The sequence below is a fragment of the Bombina bombina genome, chromosome 11, assembly GCF_027579735.1.
Source record: "Bombina bombina isolate aBomBom1 chromosome 11, aBomBom1.pri, whole genome shotgun sequence".
NCBI lineage: Eukaryota > Metazoa > Chordata > Amphibia > Anura > Bombinatoridae > Bombina > Bombina bombina.
Window position 1 is genome coordinate 147,981,544 of NC_069509.1, and position 25,987 is coordinate 148,007,530.

Here is a 25,987-nt window from a genome sequence, read left to right on the forward strand (position 1 = left end):
TGCTCTGGCGTGTTGAAATTTGAATGCTGCTGTATTCTCTATAGCAGTGGGTCCCTTACTATAAGGAAAATTGACCAATTGTTTTCATATGTGTGCGCCAAAAAAGGGACAACGAATTTGCCAGTACAAAAGTGCACTTATTTACAAATATGTATTTAAAAAACAAAATATTGGTCTGCTGCGCACATTTTTTTGCGATAAAGGCCATGTTGAATGATAAATGTGGACATGGGACTTTGTTGTGACATTAATATTGCAAATGTCTTTAAGCAAATAATTTTATGTGCCTGATAATGTATTCTCAGTTGTCCTGTTGTACATTTCATGGTGTGTAAAAATGCATAACTATAATTTACAAACATTTGAACTAAAAGCCCTGTGTGCTGTGTATTTATCTGAAATAAATTAAGATTTCATATTGTGCCCAAAAAAATTTGCAAAATAAAACAATACCTAAAACAATATTCTACTCTGCTGGGAGAGCCTTTAGCCCAGGTCTGATCCTAAGAACTCTCCTTCTCACTGTTAAATACTGTTCTTCTGCAGGCTGAATAAATCATGACCAATAGGTAAAAAGCATAATACCAGTGTAACAAATGACAAATAATTATTATTTAATTAGGATTATAACTTTTGTTATTTTCTTCTTAAATGGAAAAAGTCCACAGCTGCATTCATTAATTTTGGGAAATATGAACCTGGCCACCAGGAGGAGGCAAAGACACCCCAGCCAAAGGCTTAAATACTCCTCCCACTCCCCTCATCCCCCAGTCATTCTTTGTCTTTCGTCCCAGGAGGTTGGCAGAGAAGTGTCAGAATTTATTTTCTCTCTTATGGAGGGTAGTACTCTTCGGCATGGGACTGGAGTTTTAAGTAGTCTTGTCAGTCTCTCAGTGAGGGCTTGGATGAAAGTTAGAGTCCAGAGATGCAGGGAGAGTCTTTCTGCGAAACCATCCCGACTCATGTTAACAGCTCCTCAAGCAATCAGCGTTGTCGAACTTTGCTCCGCTGCCTGCTTTCTTCTCTCAAGTCCATGGCGGAGGCGAGGCTACTATCCGTCACACTTGAAGGGCCGTGTTCTTGTTCCACGGCGTAGTTTCTGGTAAGATAGTTTCATTTTACTTTCTTTATGAATGTACTGTAATACAAATGTTTTCCTGAGCGGCTACCTTCTTGCGGGTCAAACTTAACATAAGGGTCTCAGTGAGTCTCCTTTAGTATCTTGGAATCGAGAGTTAATATCTCCTGAGGGGGAGACTATATGGTTCACCTTGTGGTCGGGCGTGGTTACGCTCTGTCTTCCATTTCCGCATTCTCGACCATGTGGTGGAGAAATTCTAGTCCGCAGGGGTCTGGTCATAGTAGGTGGTGAGTGCCCCAGCCATTGTGGGTGTCAGGTGCCGTCTTTGTTTTACTTATTTAGTCCATATTTGCATATCCTCTATCCAGTTATGGAGGATTCTGATGCTGTTTTAATTTCAGATTCTGCATCTGGCGAACAATCCGTATTGACCTCGTTGACACATGTCAATCAGTTTTGTTCTGTATGCCATATGAGAGCGCCTTGTTCATCATGCTCGGGGAATCAAGGGTCAGCTGAGTCATCCGCCTCTGGGGGTCCCGTCCCCTGAAAGGAGAGTTCCCTACTGCTCCATACTTCTACACATGCAGGTTACCAAGTTTATGATTATTCCTCCATGCAGGGCGGCTTGTTCCCCCCCGGAGGTTGCAGCATGTTTTCGCTTCCACATATTTTTGGTGATTATTCGTCTGCAGAGTCCAAATGTTTATGCGCGATTGTGCTCGTGCCCTATTGTCTTGGGTCTACCACCTTGGGGAGGGCCTGTGCAGTTCCCTGTGGGTGTAACTGTCCCTGAGTGTTGTGTCTTTCGTTACATAGTTGCGCGCCTTCACATCTTACTCAGACATGTTTTTCAGTTCTTAAATTACCCTATCCTTCTCGGATACAGGAATTTTCAGTCTGCTTCGAATGGTGCACCTCATTAGACGTGGGATGATGTAATCTCCTGACTGTTCTTTCTTGAGATCCTTCCCAGTTTTTGGGATATTAGGGCTCCGTTTGGCTGGTCCTGCGGTAGGCCTGTTTTCTTATTGGGCGTTAACCTTCGGGTTGCCTTATATTTTCTTTTTATCCGATTAAGATGTCTTTTATGTTATTTGCTTCCTTCGGGAACCCTAAACTAGGATCGATACTCTGTTACTTCTGCGGAAGTGTTTTTGGCTACATGTTAGTCCTATGTTTGTCTGTTTTTGCTTCTTCCCCTCTGAGGGAGGATTTAGGCAGCTTGATGGTTAGGACCGTGGTTGCAGTCTGGTCCTGTTGGGTTAGGTTCTGTCTTGCGGCTGTTCAGACACATGACGCCGTTCCGATTGGTTGGTCTGGTCGAGGCGCAGAGTGCTCATGTTATAATTTGTTTTACATTCAACTAAGCATTCCAGAGGACCTGTGGGTCTGCGAGGCAGGAAGGGTTGTCTCAGTCCTTATAGCCTTTAATTGGATGACTGGGTTAGTGGAGTTTCCGCTGCGTCACTCTCTCTTGCGTCTGGTAATGTCGGACTCTAGAGTTCCTCCTCCATGTGGTGGAGAGTTGGAGGGTTTATCAACTTTTTACCGCTGAGTGAGCAGTTTGGCCTTTTTTTTTTTTTTGGAGGCTCTGTGATTCTTTAGTTTGAAGGGTAGTTCAGCTGCCTTGCAGCGGATGGTTTGCTGGATGTAACCAGCTGCAGCTATTACACATTGTCTGTGTACTGTCTAGCTGTTTTTATGAGACCTTTTTGGTCTTCCTCTGTGGTCTCCATGTTAGGTCTCCTTTTAGGGGCCTGGGAGATATTTGTTCCCTTTTAGGAACACTGGGCATGGTCTCCTTGGACTTGCTTGGGGTTCCTCCAACGTGCCCCTTTCTCCCTGTGATCATCCGCTTGTATGGAGGTGATGTGGAGACCAGCCTTTGCTTGAGTAGTTTTGACCTCAAGGTCTAGGGGCTCTAGTGTCGTCGTTCGACTTTTACCGCCTTAGCTCCTTTGGAGAGTGGGACTGCGGCAAGGGGTAGTCTCTTCCTTAGGTCGGGACTTGCAAGTTTTTCTCGTTATCTGGGTTGATCTGGATATTAAAATATTATCCCCTGTGGTCTGGGTTGTTTTATCAGACGGGGTGTTAAAGGGACACTGAACCCAAATTTTTTCTTTCATGATTCAGATAGAGCATACAATTTTTTTTTTTTTTTTTTTTTTTTTTTTATTGAGGTTAAGATCAAAATACAATATAAATGTGATACATAAAATTAAAAGTAAAAAATATGCATAAATACAAAGAAAAAATATTCACAATATACATATCATGAGAAACATATTATTTCTGTTGCAAAAAAAAAAAAAAAAAAAAAAAAAAAAAAAAAAAAAAAAAGAAAAGTAGTCTCAACCTCATTTTTTCTATGTTTTTTTTTTTCCCCCTAGCTTCAAGATATTCATGTCTTAAGAGGTAAAACATAGTGACATAGTGCTTATTCTTTTTCACAGAATATTAACGTAAATTGAACTTTCAGATGCAACAGATACCGTGATTTACATTATTTTGTCATACTATATCTTATTTTTTAAGTAACAGCCCGGGCAACGGTTGAATTTCACCCTTTCCTTCCCTTCCCGTCTTAAGTCAATTATTCATATAGAGATCAACCAGCCTAACATACCTTATCAACTAGAGGAAGGAGGGCCTAAACAGCCCACCTTGCTAGACATATTAACACCAAAAACACAGCATGTGGCCCTCACCAAAACAAAAACAAAAACAAAAATAAAAATAAAGAAAAAAAAAAAAAAAAAAGAAAGGAAGAAGGAGGAGGGGGGCAAGAGATGAGCAGGTGGGGCTACCATAGTCCCAGCAATACTAGCTCTGAGTTCCTAAATGGGTATATCATATGTTCTCTTTCATTCAGTGGGAATATTTTAATAAAAATTGTCCATTTTTTAAAGAAATTTTCAATGTCATTCTCTTCTTCTATGTTAGTGTCTCTTTGCTCTATCATATATTGCTTTTTTAGGCAATTTTTGAGCTCATTTATACTGGGGCTTGCCCTCCCTTTCCATTTTTTGAAAATTAAATATCTTGCCGCTAGAATGATCATGTTAACTATTTTATTATACTTCCGAAGGTCTTTTGTTGCTTCCCATAAAAAGATTACAGAGACTATGTCCATCCTCAGAGAGATTTTTAAAACTTGGTTAATCCAGTATTCTATTTTAGCCCAGAAATTTTTAATCTTAGGGCAATCCCAGATCATATGGATAAGGTCTGCCGATGGTAGTGAGCATTTTGGGCATACACAGAAATTAATATTCCCACATCTTGTCCCTTTTTTCGGAGTGTAGTAGGTCCTATACAATAACTTAATATGGGATTCTCTCCATGTGACTGATAGGGTAATTTGTGATACTTTTAAGATAGAAGTTTGGATTTTATTTAGATTTATGGTATGTTGAGATATCATAGAATCCCATGCCACTGCTAAGTTTCCTAGATTAGTCTCCCCTTTATTAGATATTAATAACTGATAGCATGGTGAGATTGACATAAACCCCTTTTTAGCTAACACAAGCCAATTCTCCAACTTCCCCCAGGACCAGTTCCAACCAGATTCGTTTATCATCTTAGTTGTGAAGTGTCTAATTTGTAGATATGCAAAGAATTCTTTGTTGTTAAGGCTGAATTCTCTTTTTAAACTCTCAAATGTTTTTATACAGTGGCCATTCCAGTCTATCATCTGAGAGATATTATTCAAACCTAATGTGTGCCATTTTTGGAAAGGTGCCGATTGTAGTCCCGCTTGGAATTTAGGGTTCCCTTTGATTGGCATATGATTGGAGACTTCTCCTTTGATAGATAATAACCTACATATCTTCCTCCACGCCTGTAGTGGATATACTAATGTTTTGAATAATTTAACTTCCTGGGGGACTGTCTTAGAATCGCAGTGTATTAAGGCTGTGGGGAGGTATGGTAGACTTACATTTTTTTCGAGTTCATTATTCGTTACGTAATCTTTATTTAGAATCCAATCCACAACTATTCGGGCCAATGAGGCCAGGTTGTAGAATTGTATATCCGGCAGTGCAAGTCCGCCATACTTCCTGGGAAGTGAAAGTTTCGTTAACGCAATTCGTGGTTTTTTATTCTGCCATATAAAAATTCTCAACATACTATTAATTTTTTCAATATCCTTCCTTTTAAGAATTATTGGAGTATTCTGTAAAATAAATAATAACTTTGGAAGCAAGATCATTTTGAATGCGGCAATGCGACCTGAGATCGAGAGTGGGAGATTTTGCCATAGTTTCAAACTCGCCTCGATCTCTCTCAGTACTGGTTTTACATTAAGATCATAGCATTTATCTAGGTCGGAAGTGATCATTATCCCCAAATATCTAAATGATTCTGAGACTCTGAAAGGAATTTCTATCAAGGAGTCAGAATTTCTTCTAATCCATAATAATTCAGATTTTAAAGCATTGATTCTGTAACCCGAGAAGGACCCAAATTGTTCTATAATTGAAACAAGTATAGGTATATTGTTTTGCGTGTTGGAGATATATAACAGAATATCATCTGCGTATAACGCAATTTTAAGCTCTGCTCTACCTATTTTAATTCCTTCCATTTGTGTTCTTATCGCTATTGCCAGAGGTTCAATTGAAATGTTGAAGAGGAGAGGAGAGAGGGGGCATCCCTGGCGCGTTCCCCTTTCCAGCAATATTTCAGAAGAGAGTGTATTATTGACAATTAATCTCGTGAATGACTTTTTATATAGGTTCTCTACAAATTTAGGGAAATGCCCTCTGAAGCCAAACCTGTGGAGAGACGAGAGTAGGTGATCCTGATGGATTGAATCAAATGCTTTTTCTGCATCAATTGAAACGATTGCTAAGTCTGGGGAGTCCCCCTCTCTCCTCTGCCCCGCCAACTCAGTAGATTTAAAGTAATCTATGGTGACTAATACTTCCCTAATCTTTGCTGTTAAATTTCGGTTTTGTAAAAATCCTGCCTGATCTTTGTGTATTATTTCCGGGAGTACCAGTTGCAATCTCTTGGCTAAAATAGATGTCAGAATCTTGTAATCAGAATTTAATAATGCTATGGGCCTATAAGATTCCTTTTTCATTGGATCCTTCCCGGGTTTAAGAATCAGAGTAGTATGAGATGCACAGAATTGAGGTGAGACTGCCTTACCATTAATAAACATGTGATTAAAAAGTTTGCTTAACGGTGGAGCAATGAATGGTGCAAGAATTTTATAAAATTCATTTGGTAATGCATCCGGACCGGGTGCCTTGTTTAATGGGAGATCCTGAATAACCCTTAAAATTTCTTCCTGAGAAATTGGGGAGTTAACCATTAACATTTTTTCACCGTCCAGTACGGGGTGAGTAATTTTGTTCCAGAATTCATCTGATTTAACCTTATCTGAATCCCTCAGAGAGTAGATCTCTTTAAAGTATTCCGAGAAGATGTTAGAGATATCATCTACATTTGTGTGTGTTTTTTTCTTATGCAGAATCGTATCTATTAGTGGGTTTCTTTTTTCTCTTTTTAACAAATTGGCCAATAACTTTCCAGCCTTATTGCCATAGCGGTATAGTCTTGCCTGAAGTTTAAGCTCCTTCTGGGTCTCTCTGTAAGTTAGAAATGAGTCTCTTTCATTTTTTGCTCCAATGTATCCGATCCAATTTCCCTGGGAGTTATCCAGCAAATAACGATTGTATGAGTTAGTTACAGCTTTTGTCACTTCTATTTCTCTAATTCTTAATGTTTTATTTCTGTGTGCAATATATGAAATCATTTCCCCCCTAAGGACTGCCTTTGCAGCCTCCCAAAAAGTATCTGGACGATCCACATAAGTTTTATTAAATTTAGCATATTCTTCATATTTGCTTTTTAACCAATTTTTAAATTTTAAATCATTTGTTAGCCATGTGGGAAAGAAGAAGCGAGAGGATCTTATTTTGAAGTCATTGTATTGAATTTCTATTGTAATAGGGCTATGATCTGATATACAGATAGGAAGTATTTTGGCTATAACTTTCATTTTACACAGTCTTTCGTCAATAAGGAATAAATCTATTCTGGATAGAGTTTTGTGAGCTCGGGACAAACAGGTATAATCTCTTAGGTCTGGATTCTGTAGTCTCCATATGTCCCTGACTAACAAATTTTGGAAGATTTTCTTAAACATTTTAGCTTCCAGACTATCTCGCTTATTCTTCCCCACTGTAGGGTTCTGTCTAAGTCTATCCAGGGGTTGGTGTGGGGCCATATTGTAATCCCCGCCTAAAATTAGATATCCTGTTGATTCAGAGATTATTTTTGTTTGCAGAGTATCCCAGAATATTGGATCGAACACATTGGGAGCATATAAGTTGCAAAGTGTATACAGGATTCCTTCTATCTTTAATTTTAAAATTATATATCTCCCCTCCGGGTCAGAGATACTGTGCAGCGTTTCGTATTTAATTCTTTTCCCTAACAAAATTGCTACACCTCTTTTCCTTTTTGTGCCCGTGGAGGCAAACACTTCCTTTACCCATGAAGACTTCAGTTTTAGCACTTCCTGCAAATTTAAATGAGTTTCTTGTAGCATAGCTATATCAGTACCAATTTTTTGTAGGTGAGCTAAAACTGATTTTCGTTTAATGGGGGAGGTGAGACCTCCAATGTTCCAGGAAGTTATTTTACATTTATCTGTCCTGCCCATCTCTCAGTCACAAAAAAAAAGAAAGAGAAAAAAAAAAAAAAAAAAAAACCACAGATAAAAGAAAAGAAAAAAAAAAAAAAAAAAAAAAAAAAAAAAGACAATTCTTAAAGCTATATACCCTCCTAATGCAGGTATTCCCCCGGGGGCCCTGCATAACCCCCTATTAGAGTTTACCCCTTGCCTCATGTATCTAACTGTAATCTGTGAAGTCAAAGAGTACGCTAATTTTTTCACCTATTATCATTTCTTCCCAATTCTTCTACAAATTTCTCTGCTTTTTCTGCAGATTCAAAAAAATGAACTTCATCATTAAGGGTAACCTTTAATTTAGCTGGGTAAATTATGGTGGCACGGTAACCTGCTTTAATAAGTTTCGTGCAAGTAGGGGACATCTCTTTTCTTTTCCCCGCTGTTTCAGCGGAGAAATCCTGAAATAGTATTTTGTTTGTCCCTATGGAGATAGGTTGGTTCTTTCTGTAATACTGAAACATTACCACCTTATCTTGAAAATTTAATAATTTAGCTATTATTGATCTAGCTCTAGTTTTCCCTCTTCCTTCTTCAAATTGACGTCCTACTCTGTGGGCCCTTTCAACTATTATTGGAGGATAAGAGGGAGGTAATCCTAGTATTTGTACAAGAGTTTCAGATATAAATTTTCCCAAATCTTCATACTGTTTCCCCTCTGGGACCCCTATTATTCTTAGATTGTTTCTCCGCGAACGATCTTCAAGATCCTCTATTTTAGCTTGTATTTTGGATAGTTTTATATCTGCAGCTTCTAGTTTAGAGTTGTGGATTGAGCTAATGTCCTCTAAGTCTGACACTCTTTGTTCAGCTTCTTGAAGTCTGCTTGAAAATTGTCGAATTTCGTTAGTAAGAGATACGATATCTTGTTTAATCTCGAATTTGAGGGATTCAAATCTTGGGGCAAGTGCTTCAGTTATACTGGATACCAATGCTTGGGTATCTGCACTTTCTTTGTTATAGGAGAGATTAGAGGAAAGTGAGTGAATGTCTACCTGTGTTTCTATCGTATTTTTATTTTTCTTGTCTCTATGTCTAGCCGCCATAGCTGGTGAAGGGGTCTTGGTGTGCGTGTGCACAAATTTATCCATAAATTGGTTACGTGCGTGAACAAAAACAAGGAAAGGGTGGGGGATGAGTTCCCCCACCTAAGGGTGCCAAATAGTGAAATAAAGTGTTATATCTTGGAGGGAAAAAAAAAAAAAAAAAAAGAGTGAGGAAGTGAGTTGTGGGGGTATTCAGTGAGGGTGTGTAAAAAAGGGAAAAAAAAAAAAAAAGTTAAAGTGTTTTAAATTGTGACTTTATAATGGTGTTTTAAATATGGCGGCTGTATTGCTCTATGACCTTGAGAAAGATATTAGTCAAACTACTTTCTCTTTTCTGCTTCTTTCTAGATATTGCTTTTTCACTTGTAAAGGACTTATCTGGTAATTTAGTGTTGGCTCTCTTTGCTCACAGCGAAACTCTCAATCCTAACCACATACAGGAGGGATAAGGGCTATAGTTGACAAATTTAGTCTATGTGATAAAGTATTCTTCTCTCCTGTGTCTAGCTGCTGAATTAGCTCCTAATTCTTAGGAAGTTAAACTATTCTCTCCTTCCACTTCCCACCCCTCCCTTCCTTCTTTTAGTGTATCTTCCTAGTTCTCTGAATTATGTATAGTGTGTGTTACATACAACGTCATATGCCTAAATTTTTTTTTTTATTCAATATGCCTTAGGTCTGACCTTAGCCCAGCTTTACGTATGAGTCAAAACAAAGAATATTGGCTATTTATGCTTAAGCTGTTCCACTGCTCTCCCAGAATTTTCATACTTAGGACAAACAGCAGCCTTTTCTCTTTCTCCTTCGCCTCTCTCTCTCCTATAAAACTTATATGTATAACAACAGCTTCTCTCACTTCCCTTCTTTCCCTCAAAGGGAAGAAAAAATAGATATCAGCTACCCAGCACACAGTACTTTAACAATATCTAGTTTACTTATACTTTATACTCAAGTTTTATGTGTAATCACATTTTACTTGCCAATATGTGAAATCAAGGGAGCTACTGCATTAATTTACCCCCTTCAATACCTGTGTGTGTCTCTTAACCGTCTGTTGCTTATACATTAAATAATTTTACTTCAATAGTTATCAGCGAACCTAAATTTCACCTGTGGGTGGCAATTTTTATATATTGTCTTTCTATTTCTCTGGGCCGGGTGTACTGTGTGATACAGAAAAAGTCACCAGATTACTTCACTTTTGTATTCAGTATTATTTAGATCTGGCTTGTGCCCAGCTTTATGTATTTGTCATAACAAAGATTACCAATTATTTACGCTAGAACTGTGATTTATTACCCTCTTAGAGTAAAAAACAAAGAGGGAGGTAGATACCTAAACTATAATTCAACCCTATGTCTTAACATCAGCAGATATTTGATGCCTTATTTAACTTTCAACAGGTTACTCACTTATTCTTTTATACTTTATATACTACTTCTCTTGAGACCTGTATTTTTAGTATGTTTTACAAACGTGTTAGTTCTGCATTAAGAATTTACGCTTGTGAAACTATCACTTTAGCTTTGGTTAGAAAGAAAAAAAGATAAATATAGTAAGAAAAGATAGAGCAGCCTACATCAACCAAAAAATGTAAAATTCATATTTTTGCTGGAAGCAAGAGAACGGTAATTTGTTACCCTTGGTTTCTTGCCGGAGTTAGCCACAGATTACTTGATATATACAATTTAAGGTAATCAGAAAATTTTTTAGAAGCAATCTAAAGCATTTTGTTTTATCTAAACCATAACCAGCGTTTTATACTGCTTTTTATCCAAGATTAAATCAGAATGTACCCTTCTGTATATGTATTCTCAGCAGTTTCTAATGTTCAAGTCAGGTTTGGAGGGTAAAGATAAAGGAGTTTAGCAAATCACAGATTAATACAGCAGTCTTTAATTTTCGCCTTTTATCTTTGCCCCATAAACTAAATAAAATTGTTCTTGTGAGCCGGCCTGGAAATAGTGCTCTTGGTGTAAAAGTATTTAACATATAGACCGGCAGAGTTCTGGGGGAAATGTCAATAGCCAGTTACTTATGGTAAGGGACAATTTTGTGGAGAGCAGAAAATAGTACCTGATAGTAAGCAATCATGCACTTTACCAGTTCCTGTTCGGGTATTCGCGGAGAGCCGAGAAGAAAGCAGGGAAGCTTCTCTGTGGAGTCGGATCCCCCCTCACGTATCAACAGTGGGAGGGGAGCAGCAGATATGGATGTAGGTCAAGAAGAAAGCGCTGCCCGGCTTCACCTGTAGAGACTCAATGCCGGCTCTGAAGACAAACACCCTCCCGGTCCAGGGGAGGCAGATGAGTAAGCGGAGTGATCCGAGCCCCCTCACGCAGCACCGGTGGGAGGGGACCTCAGGACCAATACGGAGCAACGCTCCCGAAGCCGCCACGCACCTCTCCCTCGTCACCAGGAACTCAGCAGGCCGGAAAGCAGAGCGGCCGATATGCCTCCAGAGGGGACACAGCAACCGGACAGACCCCACTTCCGGGGCAGACAGCCAGGCAGCAACCGAACCAAGATCCTCCACGGGTTCAAGCAGGTAAGTTTTCCCCCGCTACTTCAGCAAGGCAGCAAGACATATGGCATAGGGGGGCACTGACAGACAGACTTCCAAGCACCCGCTGAGCCTCGTCTCCTACCTGCACCGTCAGGGAAAGAGTGCATCCAAATCAGGTGTAGTCTTCCTCTCGCATCATCCGTATGGAGAAAACCTTATAAGGAAGTTAGTACTCTGAATATATACGTTAGCAGAGTTCACCCTTCTGTTTCTTGTCCTCTTTATGAACGTTGCAATTGTATGTGAATATTATCTGTACCTTTGTGTGATTATTTTAAGCAAGGCAAAAGTCTTTATAATTGCTGACACGAGCAGCTTAGTGCGTTGATATGGCACTATCCGAGTTCCAGTAATGATGGTGTTTAAATTGCAAGCCGCCCAGGGTCTAGGGATTTGGGCGCAGAGTACTCGCCAACAAGCTTGCAGGGAGAATAATCAGAGCAGGTGTTTCACGTGACCGCACACCTGAACTCCTCCTCCGGAACCCTCAGCAGGACTTTTTTTCAGAGCATACAATTTTAAGCGACTTTCTAATTTACTCCTATTACCAACTTTTATTTATTCTCTTGGTATCTTTATTTGAAATGCAAGAATGTAAGTTTAGATGCCGGCCCATTTCTGGTGAACAACCTGGGTTGTTCTTGCTGATTGGTGGATAAATTAATTCACCAATAAAGTGTTGTCCAGAGTCTGAACCAAAAAAAAACAACTTTGATGCCTTCTTTTTCAAATAAAGATAGCAAGAGTAAATTAGAAAGTTGCTTAAAATTGCATGCTCTATCTGAATCACAAAAGAAAAAATTGGGTTCAGTGTCCCTTTTAAGTTTTCGGGTATTGTTTGTTTCAACAATTGCGGGCTCGGACCAGTTTCTCCCTGGGGCTTCCGGTTGCGGAGTTTAACTCAGCATTTTCCATTGGGGATCCTATTGTGGGTTGTTACCAGATTTTTAAGCTCCATGGCTGGTTCGGGGTTCCACAGTTCCTGGGAACTTGGGCTATGCACTTTTACTCTGATTCCTTGACCTGGTCTTGGTTGGCCAGGTTTTCTGAGTACTGTTGCTCATTGGGCTTGTTTTGCACGATAGGCGGTTTCCCTTGGTCAGCTTGCTGTAGTATCCATTGATTTTGCCGCTCTGCAGGTGAATGGACTTGCAGTGTCACTGCTGCTACTATTGCACATTGGTTGCGTGTTAGCAGGCTAGTTTTTAGGGGAATCCCTTACAACAAGGCTTCTGCGTTGGGGATTGATCTCTCCTTCAGCCGGTGGCTTGTGGAAGGTGCTGCTTTTTAGCCCTTTCCCCTTCTTGGGTGAGAGCTTATACTCCTTTTTATGGAGATGTGGTCCTTTTCTTAATGCATCTCCTGGATTCAGGAGATGAGAACTGTGAGCTTCCCTAGCAGAGAGGGGCATTTTCTCTGGGTGGTTATGTTCCACATGGAGTGTTGCTGGCTCCGTGACGAGACTAAGTTGGACCTTTTTGCTACATCCTTTGGGTCTATGGTCCTGTCCCCTGTTCTAAGGAGAGGGTCTAGGATTGCTCCACCTCAGGTTCTGGGTATCACATCTCTTTCTTGGGGGGGCCTCGTGGAGTTTATGTGCTTTCTGGCAGCTTGGATTGCCTAGAGTGTGCCCTCTGTCTGGGAGTTGTCTTTTGCAATATGTTCTTTTGATGACCGCTTTTACTTCTCAGCAAGTATTCTCTGTGTCATCCTGATGATGGCGGAGTGTACTTGACTCAGGGTTTTTTGTCTGGGTCTGTTGCACGTTTTTTTGTAGCGGAATACTTCAGTATTCTATGCTCGAACGATGTGAAGACTCCGTCTTCTGTTGTCTTTTGATGCTCTTGCACGACGTTTGAGAGAGGTTCTCTGTTATTATACCGGTCCTATACCTCCGGTATCTCCTGGTCTAGGTGCAGTCTCCCCTTGTCTGTCGGGACTCATTTGGGCCCTTGTGAGCTGGGTTCGCTCTGAGGAGTTCCTTTTATGGATTTTGTGACCTTTGTTTTTTTTTCTTTCGGTACTTCCTGGTCCTATCCCCTTGGGAGTTTAGGCTGATGTTCCCTTCTTTAGTGAGGGATGAGTGGTGAGGGACCGACTGTTGGGAGACGGTGTCTCCTGGAGGACTATATATAATATATATATCCTGGACTATATATAATATTTAAGCCAGGGGTGGGTGTATCAAAGGTTAGAGCGCACTCTTTCAGGACTGTGTGTGTATATATATATATATATATATATATATATATATACATTCATACATACATACTGTTTTTAAGATGCACTGTTCCATAGAAAAGCTATGTAAACAAGCCAGCAACTGAAATTAGCCCAACAGTGTGGGTGGTAGAGAGAGAGACCAGCCCATTTAAAAGTGTGTTCCTACAGATGTCTGGAATATAATAGTCTTATCAGCTAATTGCCCCATTAATGTTTCCCAATGACTTGTTATATCAGTTATATAGGATTAACTGTATTGGAAATTGCACTTTTATGTTTTTTTTTTTTTAGAAATAAAAAATTTGGTATTGGTCTTTGTTTATAGCGAAAAATAAGATACAATGGCTTTTTTTTTTTTTTATAGAAAAAGAGATAAGATAAGGAGGTCTGGTCTTTTTGCAGGTGCAGTCCCTTTGAATGGCATATTGTTGAAAACAATGGATTGCGTTTTCAATTACATCAAATCAAAATCATTAATTATATAGGGGATAAGAAGTCACATTTTAGGAACCTGAAAAGTTACACACACAGGGTTTTCGACCTGTGTGCGCATATATTTGTGCATATTATTGCAATTTTTATATATCCCTTATAATAAACACATCTGTAGAAAATTCTATTAATCTTTGACAACATTCATTCCAATTGATGTGTTAAAAATATTTTTTTTTTTAGAATATTCCTTTTGAGAACAATTAAAGTGATGGCAATAAAAAATATATCAGTTTGCATGTAAAACTATATATATATATAAATTTAAAGTGTATACAGGTAGCCCTCAGTTTACGCCGGGGTTAGGTTCCAGAAGGAATGGTTGTAAATCAAAACCGTTGTAAATTGAAACCCAGTTTATAATGTAAGTCAATGGGAAGTGAGGGAGATATGTTCCAGGCCCCTCTCAAAATTGTCATAAGTAACACCTAATACATTATTTTTAAAGCTTTGAAATGAAGACTTTAAATGCTAAACAGCATTATAAACCTAATAAAATAATCACACAACACAGAATATATAATTAAACTAAGTTAAATGAACAAAAACATTTGCTAAAAAGCATTATAAACCTAATAAAATAATCACACAACACAGACTTCACTTGCATTTTTCTGCAAACAGTTCTTTCTATGGCTTTGCTGCAACACAAGCGGACAGCTCCACCTACTGGCTATTTTAATAAGTGCACTGCTTCTCAATGCTTTTCAATAGCAGTCACATGACTGGGAAAAAAAGGTTGTTATTCTGAAACGGTGTAAATTGAACCGTTGTAAAACTAGGGCCACCTGTATATATATATATATATATATATATATATATATATATATTTTATAATAAAAGATTTATAATCCTAAATATCTAAATCCTTATAATCCTTCATTTCCTGTTTTGGCTGGGCTTTGATGTACAGTATATACCACTCACACCCTCTCTCTACATTGGCTTTCTAATGGCTTTAAAGGTGCTGGACTTCAAGATTGTCATAAAAAGTGAATTCATGTGGGCCGGCATAACATTGTATTAGAAGCATTATTATATGAACTAATTTAACCCTTTCACAGATGGATTAAAAACAAATAATGGTACACATATACTTTTTTAATGGCAAAGATTACGTGTACGGCATTTGATTGTTTATTTAAAGTTTACCATTACTTTAATGCTCAAATGTGGTTAATTATAGGTTAATCTCCTGCACAGTTCCTAAGCGGGTTCTGCCTTTGTTCTGCTCAGTAGACGCAATGTGCTGCAACTCCTAGTCCAGACCTTTTGCAGAGTTAAATTCACAGTTACCAATGAGCTTTCGTTTAATAGAAAATATGTTTAATGATTTAGAGCATATTGTTACTGCATTAGAAGTAGGTATGTGCAAATATAGATATTTTTGTGTTGCACTTTTAACACTAATATATCTGGCACCAAAAATCGTGAAATTCTTCTACCTTCTGCCATAAAGAGAGAAGTGTGCACTCACAGGAACGAACAACCAGCTCAATACTATTGTTAGCCTGTTCTCTGGCGATTTACCACCTGGGTGCAGCTTTTTAGCCCAGTAATGCTTTTCACAGAGTAGAACTTTCCTGTAGTATATCAGTCTGATCCCGCCTATTACGGTCAGTCCAACGCCGAAATACCAGGCAATTCCTCTCTGAACAAGGAACACAGCAACCCCAGACAAACGCTTTGGCCTTCATTGGGCCTCGTCAGTGAGGTGTAGCCATATTCCTCTAAGCACACTGAGCAAGGATTCCATGACTAATTGCCCCTTTTCCCCATATTTCTGCCATATGTGGAATAGATTTTTTAAACTAATACCCAAATAACACATTTTGCACATACTAAATTAGTTCCCTTTAAATATGTATATAATTAGAACTGTATGTTTCCATAACGTGACGGTATTTGGGCTTTGAAAATGTTAGCAGTTTGTAATGATTAAAAAAAGTTTAAACAATGCACTAATTCATGTGATCTGTCAACAAGTCTGATAATGATTTTGAATTCTTTATCAATTGAAAGATTGTTATGGGACATATATATTGATTTCCACTTCACTTAACATATTTTTTCTATGTTATAACTATGAATTCTGTTTTGATACAGTGCCCGCATGATAGAGAACGCTCGGCACAAGTTGCAGGAGGAACTTCTGAAGGTCCAGAATAATTACCTAGAAGAAAAAAAGAACAGAGAACAACAGGAAGCCTTGGTGAGACGCCTTCAGAAGCGGGTCCTGCTACTCAGCAAGGTAAAGAGATGAAATATGCATGATTTGTATAATATCCATACCATATGCTACATATCTTGTCAAAACATGAAGGGAGAAGAGTTCAACTGTGCTGCAATGTAACTTGCCTATTTGATGGTGCCCATCCAGGGTCAGCCTCTTTAAAGGGACATTCTAGTTAAAATTAAACTTTCATGATTCAGATAGGGCAGCATTTTTAAGCAATTTTCTAATTTTCTCCTATTATCAATTTCTCTTTGTTCTTTTGGTATCTTTATTTGAAAAAGCAAGAATGTAAGCCTAGGATCCGGCCCATTCTTGGTTCAGCACCTGGGTAGCACTTTATGATTGGATTCTAAATGTAACCACCAATCAGCATGCGGCTATCCAGGTGCTGAACCCAAAATGAGCTGGCTCCTAAGCTTACATTCAAATAGATAACAATAGAATGAAGAAAAATTGATAATAGGAGTAAATTAGAAAGTTGCTTAAAATTGCATGCTCTATCTGAATCATGAGTCTAATTTTGACTATACTATTCCTTTAAGCCCATCAGTTTGATACATCCAAAAGGGCAGTCCAGCTTTGAAATACTAGGTCCTTCATCTCTGATCGGCATTATTCTTGGTCATTTTCTGCTTTTGATATCTCCAGTGTCACCTTGTGCTCTTTTATAAAACTGCCTTTTCCTTCTTCGTCCTTCAGAGGAACTGTTTGCGCCAGGTAGAGCCCCAAGGGTCCCTCTTATTACTAACAAAAGGGATACCACGGGAATTGTGTGAAATGAGATCACTTTTATTGAAAACTTACGCTCAACAAAGCAATGATTTGGTATTTAAGGCTTGTTAGTTGCTAAAGATGGCATAGACTGGCAGGGAAGCTGATCACAGACATCACACGCAGGAGGAACGCATCAGGCGACAAACACTTTGTAGAAGATGTTCAACCAAGTCTCATCTCAACAGGAAGAGTCCAGGTTTAACTTTACTAATAATTTTTAAGTGTGAGAGGGAGCAGCTGCTACCCGCTGTGGTAACCCTTCTTTTTTCTGTTTATGTCTTTGTGGATGGAGTCATAAAAGTTTGTCAATCCCTTACAGAAGCCTCACCTGGTCTTGTATAGATGTTATAAAGATAGATTGGATATCAAAGTGGACCTTTGCTTGGTTGCATAAGGGAATTTGGGATAGCCATACAAAAGAAAAGATTTTGATTTAAAATGTTACCCAGTTTACCCATAAATAAAATGAATAATTCTCTTTAACCAAGGGGTCAAGTCGAGCGGGAACACATGGCAACGGAGTTCCTGCACTATATTTGCAGGAGGAACCGAGTTCCTTTTGGATAGAGAACAGAAACACTTCAGTAAGCACTGCTGTTGCTGGTGGGAGAAGCTGGAGCACAGTCTGTTTAGAGGGATAGTAAGATCCTCTAGTAATGGGCAATAACACTTCCTACAATACACTAAATGCAAGCCTGTCAGTGGTCCTGCTGTGTGATCACCCTGCACTGTGTGGAACACATGGTGCTTACATCACTGTGTGTTTTGCTCTGGGTTATTTATCTCCCCTCAGTAGAAATAGGACTATTGCACCTTAAGTGGATGAGACTCTGTGACAGAGGAGGATTCTCAGGCCCAAAGGCAACCATTCAACCCTTCATTGGATTTAATTTGCTTTCATTAACCAAAGTGTATAGATTATATACATATAAATACAGTGTTTGTGTGTGAGTGTATATAAAACTGTATTAAGTGTGGGAGGGGTGGAAGTCTTGGTGAGTTCCCACACTTTTTTTTTTTGTAGGACTTGACCCCTGTTTTTAACCGTTGCTTTTATACAGGGAATATAGCTAACAAAGAGCAATCAATCAATGTTACAATGTTTGCTAAAGACTTAAATCATGTTATCATTCTAAACTCAAAGTCTTGTAATTGTGAAAGGGTTAATGACTGTCTCTTTTATATGGACATCGGAGAATAAAATTTAAAATTTCATAATTTTTAAACAGTGTGCAAGTTATGTAATTTCCATGAGAGCATACCTAGATAGGCTTGGAAGTGTGCATGTGTCGAGGTTCGTATGGCAGCGGTGTTTGCAATACGTAAAACAGGTTTCTTTAATGTTTGAATAGAAACTCTGAACCCATGTGGTCTCCTATGGGTGGAATGGCTGTGATCGCTAGAGTGTAGAGTCAGGGTTGTCTGGTTGGGGCTGTAATCGCCAGGGGTTAGAGTCAAGATTTTCTATAGGGAGGGGCATGTGGTCCCTATTGACAACTAAACTGCTGAAACATATACGGATATATCCCTGAGGCATATTTCATTGTTTAGGTGTTTATTATTTCTCCTTGTCATGTAGATAAATTGTTAGTGTTTCAATGAGGTTTATAGCAGATTGTTCAATAAATATTCTATCACATGTTCTTAAAACAAAGGTGAAACAGTACATTTCTCCAACATAGGTGTGTCCGGTCCACGGAGTCATCCTTACTTGTGGGATATTCTCTTCCCCAACAGGAAATGGCAAAGAGCCCAGCAAAGCTGGTCACATGATCCCTCCTAGGCTCCGCCTTCCCCAGTCATTCTCTTTGCCGTTGTACAGGCAACATCTCCACGGAGATGGCTTAGAGTTTTTTGGTGTTTAAATGTAGTTTTTATTCTTCAATCAAGAGTTTGTTATTTTAAAATAGTGCTGGTATGTACTATTTACTCTGAAACAGGAAAGAGATGAAGATTTCTGTTTGTAAGAGGAAAATGATTTTAGCAACCGTTACTAAAATCGATGGCTGTTTCCACACAGGACTGTTGAGAGGAATTAACTTCAGTTGGGGGAAACAGTGAGCAGACTTTTGCTGCTTGAGGTATGACACATTTCTAACAAGACTCGGTAATGCTGGAAGCTGTCATTTTCCCTATGGGAACCGGTAAGCCATTTTCTTTGTTTAAGTAAAAGAATAAAGGGCTTCATTAGGGCTTAAAAACTGGTAGACATTTTTCTGGGCTAAAACGATTACTTTACTAAGTATACTTGGCAGATTATTACTTTTAATAGTTGTTAAATCTTGGGGATTGTTTTAATAAAAACGGCAGGCACTGTATTGGACACCTTTCTTTCATGTAATTAACAAGAGTCCATGAGCTAGTGACGTATGGGATATACATTCCTACCAGGAGGGGCAAAGTTTCCCAAACCTTAAAATGCCTATAAATACACCCCTCACCACACCCACAAATCAGTTTTACAAACTTTGCCTCCAAGGGAGGTGGTGAAGTAAGTTTGTGCTAGATTCTACGTTGATATGCGCTCCGCAGCAAGTTGGAGCCCGGTTTTCCTCTCAGCGTGCAGTGAATGTCAGAGGGATGTGAGGAGAGTATTGCCTATTGAATGCAGTGATCTCCTTCTACGGGGTCTATTTCATAAGGTTCTCTGTTATCGGTCGTAGAGATTCATCTCTTACCTCCCTTTTCAGATCGACGATATACTCTTATATTTACCATTTCCTCTACTGATTCTCGTTTCAGTACTGGTTTGGCTTTCTACAAACATGTAGATGAGTGTCCTGGGGTAAGTAAGTCTTATTTTCTGTGACACTCTAAGCTATGGTTGGGCACTTTATTTATAAAGTTCTAAATATATGTATTCAAACATTTATTTGCCTTGACTCAGAATGTTCAACTTTCCTTATTTCCAGACAGTCAGTTTCATATTTGGGATTATGCTTTAATTATCATATTTTTTCTTACCTCAAAAATTTGACTTTTTTCCCTGTGGGCTGTTAGGCTCGCGGGGGCTGAAAATGCTTCATTTTATTGCGTCATTCTTGGCGCGGACTTTTTTGGCGCAAAAATTCATTTCCGTTTCCGGCGTCATACGTGTCGCCGGAAGTTGTGTCATTTTTGACGTTATTTTGCGCCAAAAATGTCGGCGTTCCGGATGTGGCGTCATTTTTGGCGCCAAAAGCATTTAGGCGCCAAATAATGTGGGCGTCTTATTTGGCGCCAAAAAATATGGGCGTCGCTTTTGTCTCCACATTATTTCAGTCTCATTTTTCATTTGCTTCTGGTTGCTAGAAGCTTGATGTTTGGCATTTTTTTCCCATTCCTGAAACTGTCTTATAAGGAATTTGATCTATTTTGCTTTATATGTTGTTTTTTCTCTTACATATTGCAAGATGTCTCACGTTGCATCTGAGCCAGAAGATACTACAGGAAAACCTCTGCCTGCTGGATCTACCAAAGCTAAGTGTATCTGCTGTAAACTTTTGGTAGCTATTCCTCCAGCTGTTGTTTGTATTAAATGTCATGACAAACTTGTTAATGCAGATAATATTTCCTTTAGTGATGTACCATTGCCTGTTGCAGTTCCCTCAACATCTAAGGTGCAGAATGTTCCTGATAACATAAGAGATTTTGTTTCTGAATCCATAAAGAAGGCTTTGTCTGTTATTTCTCCTTCTAGTAAACGTAAAAAGTCTTTTAAATCTTCTCTCTCTACAGATGAATTTTTAAATGAACACCATCATTCTGATTCTTTGGACTCTTCTGGTTCAGAGGATTCTGTCTCAGAGATTGATGCTAATAAATCTTCATATTTATTTAAGATGGAATTTATTCGCTCTTTACTTAAAGAAGTACTAATTGCTTTAGAAATAGAGGATTCTAGTCCTCTTGATACTAATTCTATACGTTTGGATAAGGTTTTTAAAGCTCCTGCGGTTATTCCAGAAGTCTTTCCTGTTCCTAATGCTATTTCTGCAGTAATTGCTAAGGAATGGGATAGATTGGGTAATTCATTTACTCCTTCTAAACGTTTTAAGCAATTATATCCTGTTCCGCCTGACAGGTTAGAATTTTGGGACAAAATCCCTAAAGTTGATGGGGCTATTTCTACCCTTGCTAAACGTACTACCATTCCTACATCAGATGGTACCTCGTTTAAGGATCCTTTAGATAGAAAAATTGAATATTTTCTAAGAAAAGCTTATCTATGTTCAGGTAATCTTCTTAGACCTGCTATATCATTGGCTGATGTTGCTGCAGCTTCAACTTTTTGGTTGGAAACTCTAGCGCAACAAGTAACAAATCGTGATTCTCATGATATTATTATTCTTCTTCAGCATGCTAATAATTTCATCTGTGATGCCATTTTTGATATTATTAGAGTTGATGTTAGATTTATGTCTCTGGCTATCTTAGCCAGAAGAGCTTTATGGCTTAAGACTTGGAATGCTGATATGGCTTCTAAATCAACTCTACTTTCCATTTCTTTCCAGGGAAACAAATTATTTGGTTCTCAGTTGGATTCTATTATTTCAACTGTTACTGGTGGGAAAGGAACTTTTTTACCACAGGATAAAAAGTCTAAAGGTAAAAACAGGGCTAACAATCGTTTTCGTTCCTTTCGTTTCAACAAAGAACAAAAGCCTGATCCTTCGTCCTCAGGAGCAGTTTCAGTTTGGAAACCATCTCCAGTCTGGAATAAATCCAAGCCTGCTAGAAAGGCAAAGCCTGCTTCTAAGTTCACATGAAGGTACGGCCCTCATTCCAGTTCAGCTGGTAGGGGGCAGGTTACGTTTTTTCAAAGAAATTTGGATCAATTCTATTCACAATCTTTGGATTCAGAACATTGTTTCAGAAGGGTACAGAATTGGTTTCAAGATGAGACCTCCTGCAAAGAGATTTTTTCTTTCCCATGTCCCAGTAAATCCAGTGAAAGCTCAAGCATTTCTGAATTGTGTTTCAGATCTAGAGTTGGCTGGAGTAATTATGCCAGTTCCAGTTCCGGAACAGGGGATGGGGTTTTATTCAAATCTCTTCATTGTACCAAAGAAGGAGAATTCCTTCAGACCAGTTCTGGATCTAAAATTATTGAATCGTTATGTAAGGATACCAACGTTCAAGATGGTAACTGTAAGGACTATATTGCCTTTTGTTCAGCAAGGGAATTATATGTCCACAATAGATTTACAGGATGCATATCTGCATATTCCGATTCATCCAGATCATTATCAGTTCCTGAGATTCTCTTTTCTAGACAAGCATTACCAATTTGTGGCTCTACCGTTTGGCCTTGCTACAGCTCCAAGAATTTTCACAAAGATTCTCGGTGCCCTTCTGTCTGTAATCAGAGAACAGGGTATTGTGGTATTTCCTTATTTGGACGATATCTTGGTACTTGCTCCGTCTTTACATTTAGCAGAGTCTCATACAAATCGACTTGTGTTGTTTCTTCAAGATCATGGTTGGAGGATCAATTTACCAAAAAGTTCTTTGATTCCTCAAACAAGGGTAACCTTTCTGGGTTTCCAGATAGATTCAGTGTCCATGACTTTGTCTTTAACAGACAAGAGACGTCTAAAATTGATTACAGCCTGTCGAAACCTTCAGTCTCAATCATTCCCTTCGGTAGCCTTATGCATGGAAATTCTAGGTCTTATGACTGCTGCATCGGACGCGATCCCCTTTGCTCGTTTTCACATGCGACCTCTTCAGCTCTGTATGCTGAACCAATGGTGCAGGGATTACACGAAGATATATCAATTAATATCTTTAAAACCGATTGTTCGGCACTCTCTAACGTGGTGGACAGATCACCATCGTTTAATTCAGGGGGCTTCTTTTGTTCTTCCGACCTGGACTGTAATTTCAACAGATGCAAGTCTCACAGGTTGGGGAGCTGTGTGGGGATCTCTGACGGCACAAGGAGTTTGGGAATCTCAGGAGGTGAGATTACCGATCAATATCTTGGAACTCCGTGCAGTTTTCAGAGCTCTTCAGTTTTGGCCTCTTCTGAAGAGAGAATCGTTCATTTGTTTTCAGACAGACAATGTCACAACTGTGGCATACATCAATCATCAAGGAGGGACTCACAGTCCTCTGGCTATGAAAGAAGTATCTCGAATTTTGGTTTGGGCGGAATCCAGCTCCTGTCTAATCTCTGCGGTTCATATCCCAGGTGTAGACAATTGGGAAGCGGATTATCTCAGTCGCCAAACGTTGCATCCGGGCGAATGGTCTCTTCACCCAGAGGTATTTCTTCAGATTGTTCAAATGTGGGGGCTCCCAGAGATAGATCTGATGGCCTCTCATCTAAACAAGAAACTTCCCAGGTATCTGTCCAGATCCCGGGATCCTCAGGCGGAGGCAGTGGATGCATTATCACTTCCTTGGAAGTATCATCCTGCCTATATCTTTCCGCCTCTAGTTCTTCTTCCAAGAGTAATCTCCAAGATTCTGAGGGAATGCTCGTTTGTTCTGCTAATAGCTCCGGCATGGCCTCACAGGTTTTGGTATGCGGATCTTGTCCGGATGGCATCTTGCCAACCATGGACTCTTCCGTTAAGACCAGACCTTCTGTCTCAAGGTCCTTTTTTCCATCCGGATCTGAAATCCTTAAATTTAAAGGTATGGAGATTGAACGCTTGATTCTTGGTCATAGAGGTTTCTCTGACTCCGTGATTAATACTATGTTACAGGCTCGTAAATCTGTATCTCGAGAGATATATTATAGAGTCTGGAAGACTTATATTTCTTGGTGTCTTTCTCATCATTTTTCTTGGCATTCTTTTAGAATACCGAGAATTTTACAGTTTCTTCAGGATGGTTTAGATAAGGGTTTGTCCGCGAGTTCTTTGAAAGGACAAATCTCCGCTCTTTCTGTTCTTTTTCACAGAAAGATTGCTATTCTTCCTGATATTCATTGTTTTGTACAAGCTCTGGTTCGTATAAAACCTGTCATTAAGTCAATTTCTCCTCCATGGAGTTTGAATTTGGTTTTGGGAGCTCTTCAAGCTCCTCCGTTTGAACCTATGCATTCATTGGACATTAAATTACTTTCTTGGAAAGTTTTGTTCCTTTTGGCCATCTCTTCTGCTAGAAGAGTTTCTGAATTATCTGCTCTTTCGTGTGAGTCTCCTTTTCTGATTTTTCATCAGGATAAGGCGGTGTTGCGAACTTCTTTTGAATTTTTACCTAAAGTTGTGAATTCCAACAACATTAGTAGAGAAATTGTGGTTCCTTCATTATGTCCTAATCCTAAGAATTCTAAGGAGAAATCATTGCATTCTTTGGATGTTGTTAGAGCTTTGAAATATTATGTTGAAGCTACGAAATCTTTCCGTAAGACTTCTAGTCTATTTGTTATCTTTTCCGGTTCTAGGAAAGGCCAGAAAGCTTCTGCCATTTCTTTGGCATCTTGGTTGAAATCTTTAATTCATCTTGCCTATGTTGAGTCGGGTAAAATTCCGCCTCAAAGAATTACAGCTCATTCTACTAGGTCAGTTTCTACTTCCTGGGCGTTTAGGAATGAAGCTTCGGTTGACCAGATCTGCAAAGCAGCAACTTGGTCCTCTTTGCATACTTTTACTAAATTCTACCATTTTGATGTATTTAATTCTTCTGAAGCAGTTTTTGGTAGAAAAGTTCTTCAGGCAGCGGTTTCAGTTTGAATCTTCTGCTTATGTTTTTTGTTAAACTTTATTTTGGGTGTGGATTATTTTCAGCAGGAATTGGCTGTCTTTATTTTATCCCTCCCTCTCTAGTGACTCTTGTGTGGAAAGATCCACATCTTGGGTAGTCATTATCCCATACGTCACTAGCTCATGGACTCTTGTTAATTACATGAAAGAAAACATAATTTATGTAAGAACTTACCTGATAAATTCATTTCTTTCATATTAACAAGAGTCCATGAGGCCCACCCTTTTTTGTGGTGGTTATGATTTTTTTGTATAAAGCACAATTATTCCAATTCCTTATTTTATATGCTTCGCACTTTTTTTCTTATCACCCCACTTCTTGGCTATTCGTTAAACTGATTTGTGGGTGTGGTGAGGGGTGTATTTATAGGCATTTTAAGGTTTGGGAAACTTTGCCCCTCCTGGTAGGAATGTATATCCCATACGTCACTAGCTCATGGACTCTTGTTAATATGAAAGAAATGAATTTATCAGGTAAGTTCTTACATAAATTATGTTTTTTCACTGGGGGCCTTTTCTAGTCATAGACAGAGCCTCATTTTCGCGCCTCTAATGCGCAGTTGTTTTTGGAAAGCATGGCATGCAGATGCATGTGTGAGGAGCTAAGAACCACTGAAAAAGCTTATAGAAGGCATCATTTGGTATCGTATTCCCCTCTGGGCTTGGTTGGGTCTCAGCAAAGCAGATACCTGGGACTGTATAGGGGTTAAATGTAAAAACGGCTCCGGTTCCGTTATTTTAAGGGTTAAAGCTTTCAAATTTGGTGTGCAATACTTTTAAGGCTTTAAGTTACTGTGGTGAAATTTTGGTGAAATTTGAACAATTCCTTCATACTTTTTCACATATTCAGTAATAAAGTGTGTTCAGTTTAAAATTTAAAGGGACAGTAACGGTTTTATTGTAAAACGTTTTTTGTGCTTTGTTAACAAGTTTAAGCCTGTTTAACATGTCTGAACCATCAGATAACGATGTTCTATATGTATGAAAGCCAATGTGTCTCCCCATTTAAATATATGTGATATATTTGTGTCATAATGTCCAAACAAAGTAGGGATAATAATGCCATAGATATGATATTGCCCAAGATGATTCCTCTAATGAGGGGAGTAAGCATGGTACTGCATCATCCCCTTCTGTGTCTACACCAGTTTTGCCCACAC

General features: G+C 39.0%; 1 protein-coding gene across 1 annotated transcript in view; it reads left to right on the top strand.

Moving 5' to 3' along the window:
* Positions 1-25,987, top strand: part of MAD1L1 (mitotic arrest deficient 1 like 1) — a 1,632,937-nt gene that overhangs the window by 395,072 nt on the left and 1,211,878 nt on the right. The window contains exon 11 of the mRNA XM_053695314.1: positions 16,227-16,371. Within this exon, the coding sequence (XP_053551289.1) occupies positions 16,227-16,371 (145 nt within the window). The remainder of the gene's footprint in view (positions 1-16,226; positions 16,372-25,987) is intronic.